Source organism: Triticum aestivum, chromosome 4D, assembly GCF_018294505.1.
Source record: "Triticum aestivum cultivar Chinese Spring chromosome 4D, IWGSC CS RefSeq v2.1, whole genome shotgun sequence".
NCBI lineage: Eukaryota > Viridiplantae > Streptophyta > Magnoliopsida > Poales > Poaceae > Triticum > Triticum aestivum.
In genome coordinates this window covers 62,449,853-62,453,059 of record NC_057805.1, presented here as the reverse complement: position 1 = coordinate 62,453,059, position 3,207 = coordinate 62,449,853, and the positions used below count along the sequence as shown (strand labels likewise).

At 58.3% G+C, this 3,207-nt stretch overlaps 1 protein-coding gene across 1 annotated transcript in view; it reads left to right on the top strand.

The window, feature by feature from the left end:
* The first annotated feature begins 432 nt into the window (after positions 1-432).
* The window catches only part of LOC123096215 (protein TRIGALACTOSYLDIACYLGLYCEROL 5, chloroplastic), a 12,801-nt gene continuing 10,026 nt past the window's right edge, over positions 433-3,207 (top strand). Inside the window, exon 1 of the mRNA XM_044517874.1 lies at positions 433-704. Coding sequence (XP_044373809.1) covers positions 560-704 — 145 coding nt within the window. The 5' untranslated portion in view covers positions 433-559. The remainder of the gene's footprint in view (positions 705-3,207) is intronic.

The following is a 3,207-nucleotide window of genomic DNA, read 5'->3' as shown; positions in this document are numbered from 1 at the left end:
TCTTCAGTGATTTATGTCTATGTGTCTGTTTCTTTCGTCTAGACTTTGTTTATTGCTTTCAGTCCGTGGGTTGCGTCCCGTCGTGTGTGGAATATATTCTAGCTTCTGATACATTAAGTAGGTTCTAGCCTGGATTTGTGATATATGATGTCCTTTTGATGGTTTTGTTAATGAAATCGGAGGAACCCCTTCTTTTGATTAAGCCGCTGGCGGAGAAAGCTCGAAGAGCTTCCCTTCATTCGCTTCGCGGGAGTCGCACACAGCACATAGCTGGAAGTCAGAGGGCCCGTACTACCTGCCTAACCCTTCGCTCCGAGGGACCGTAGAACGGAAAGCGCCTTCTAAACAACTCGGCAGAAGGGAAGGGGCGAAAAAGAAATTGATTGGAAGTGTTTTAAAAAAAAGGTCGCACAAGACTACCCAACGGGTCATCTGGGATCAGACCCCGGCTGCCCGACCCCTTTCAGTTCAACACGAACAAACGCGACAGGGAGGGGAAAAAAAATCTTATACGACCGGGTCAGGGAGAGCGAGAGAGGAGGGCAGAGAGGGGAAGGCGATGGGGGCGGCGAAGAGAAGCGGGGCTGAGAAGGGGCTCCTCTGGAGGCTGCCGGAGGTCACCTCAAGGGAGCTCGGCAAGATCGGCCCCGCCTTCGGGCTCGGCATCGGCTGCGGCGCTGGCGCCGGAGTCGGCTTCTTCGGCGGTAAAACCCTCCTCCTCCTCCTCCTCCTCCCCTTTCCTGTACAGTTCAACCTTCGTTTTGTGCTCCTTTCTTGCCTGCTCCTTGTTTCCGCGTTACCCTGCGCTCTTGACGGGCTGCTTGATTCGGCGGATTGTGCTACTTGAGCGCCATATGCTTCCGTGCCCTGCTTTCTGTCTCGTTGGTTGATTGGATGGTTATTGCCAGGTTCAGATGCTCCTGTCCTCCACGGTTCAAAATATTCCTAATTGCTAGTAGTTCCTGTTCAGATTGTGATTCGTTTTGAAGTTAGTCAGGATGGGGTTTAATAGAGCAGGTCTAGGGTTTGCTCTCGGACTCATCTGGTTAGAGCAGCCTCATTAGGGAGGGATACATATATATAGGCATATGACACAAATTTCTTAATGGGGATGTTTTCACAGATTGGGATAATCTTGTTTTAATGCATCGGCAGTAATTTTAGATACTTATGGCTTGGCAAGTGGCGTAACAACATTGGCCTTGGATGTATGACAATTTGGCTTCCGACGGTTTAGCCAAGGTTTATCCTAATTACTGCGCCCAGATAGTCCAGTTGCCTGTATCATTAAGCTTTTTGACAAATGTCGGATTTCGGTTTCCGGCAAACCCTTAAGGTTCGAACACTGTGGTGCGCACGAAGAACTCTCTCTCTCTAACTTGCTCGCTCAACGATCCACGGCCTAGCTCGACGAACTCAAGGGACAAGGGACACGAGGGTTTATACTGGTTCGGGCCACCGTTGTGGTGTAATACCCTACTCCAGTGTGTGGTGGTGGATTGCCCTTTAGGCTGAGGATGAACTAGTACAATGGTTGAACAGCCTCAGGAGGAGAGGTGTTATTGGGCTCAGAGAGCTGGTGAGGGTGAGAGTGATCCGAATGATCCGTCCTCTTCTATGGTGGTGGCTAGTCCTATTTATAGAGGCCCTGGTCCTCTTCCCAAATATCAGGCGGGAAGGGATTCCACAACGGCCAATTTGAAGGGGGACAACTAGTACAAGTTATCCTGACAAAAGTAGTCTTCTCCTGCCAAAGGCTCTGGTGGTGACGCCGCCCTGGGCTCCACGGTGACCTCCGTCCTGCCGTCCTACTAGTCTTGGTCTTGTTGCGCAGATATGAAAACGTTTGCCTGATGCCTCGGGACTCCGCGCCTGCGCTTGCCCCCTTGGCACCAAAGGGGAAACTGGTACACTGCGCGCGCTGGCGCCTGCCTGGCCTTGGTCGGCATGGCTCACGTCACGTGAACCTCGCGAGGTGCCCCTTGCATAGATATCTCCGCTCCTCAGGAGCCAGCCTAGTGAGGCTGCCCCTGGGGAGGCCTTGGTGTCGTCCGCCTCGCGAGGGTCTTGAGTTGTTGCTGTCGATGTTGGGCCGTACCAGGCCGCTGTTGGAGCCACGCCGTGGGCCGCAGGCAGGCAAGGCTGGGTACCCCGTTCCCAGGATGCCGACAGTAGCCCCCGGGCCCAAGGCGCGCTTGGACCTGGCTTCGAGGCGAAGCCAAAGGGCAAGTGCGGAGCGCCGCGGGCCCCAACCACCTGCGGCTTTGGTCGACGCGTGGCGACTGATTGGACGTGGGCGTCTCCGCTTCCCCACGCTGCCTCGGCAACCGTTCGACTTGACGAGACTTCTGGCTTTAAATGAGGAGAGGGGGAGCCCCCGTTGCTCATCTCCTCCTTGCTGTGCGCTTCTTCTTCTTCCTCGCCGTCCTGCCACAGCACCCATGGCTCCAACGAAGAGGTTCTCGGCCGCAGAGAAAGGGAAGGCTCGCCACCGCCCAAGAGGGGGCGCGACCGCCCCCGCAAGCATGCTGCGACTCTTGCTGTGGCCCCTCGGGGGCGTGGACGTACCCCTTCGGGGCCCGGCGTCATCCTTGGTGGCCGCATTGGCGCCTCCTCCCGCAGCGGGGGCAGCCCTTGCGCCGAGGGGGGGGGGGCGCCGTGGTCGCCCGGCCTCCTCGGTCGCGCTTTCATTTGGCGAAGGTGCTCCCGGAGTTCGTTGTGTGGTCAGAGCAGCCGGCCGGCGCTTGGCTCCAGCTCCCGCGCTCCTTTGCCGGCGAGCTGCCGGCCGCGGGTCTCGACGGCCTTTGGTTACAAGCCGACGGCTGCTGCAGCAAGTCCTCGTGGGTCGCGGTGGAGGTTTCCGCCGCTGGCAATGCGTTCCTGGCCCGCGGCTGGCAGACATGCGCGCGCGGTCTGAGCAGGAGGTGCACTCTCCACTTCAAGTACGACGACGTTGCGAGCCTCCTCGTGAGGGTATTCGGGGAAGATGGTCGCCGCGCTGGGTGCGGCCCCGTGGACAGCGGCGGCGACGATGAGCTTGGCCTTGACGACGGCCGCGTCGACGCCGAGGGCGAGCTCGCCCTCGGTGACGGCCGCGGCTCGTCCAGCAGCGGTGGCTCCTCCTCTGGTGACAGCTCCAGCAACGGCGGCTACGACCAGCCGCCACGTCGTCGGGCTCGCTTCGAGGACCGTGGCGAGTCACACCGT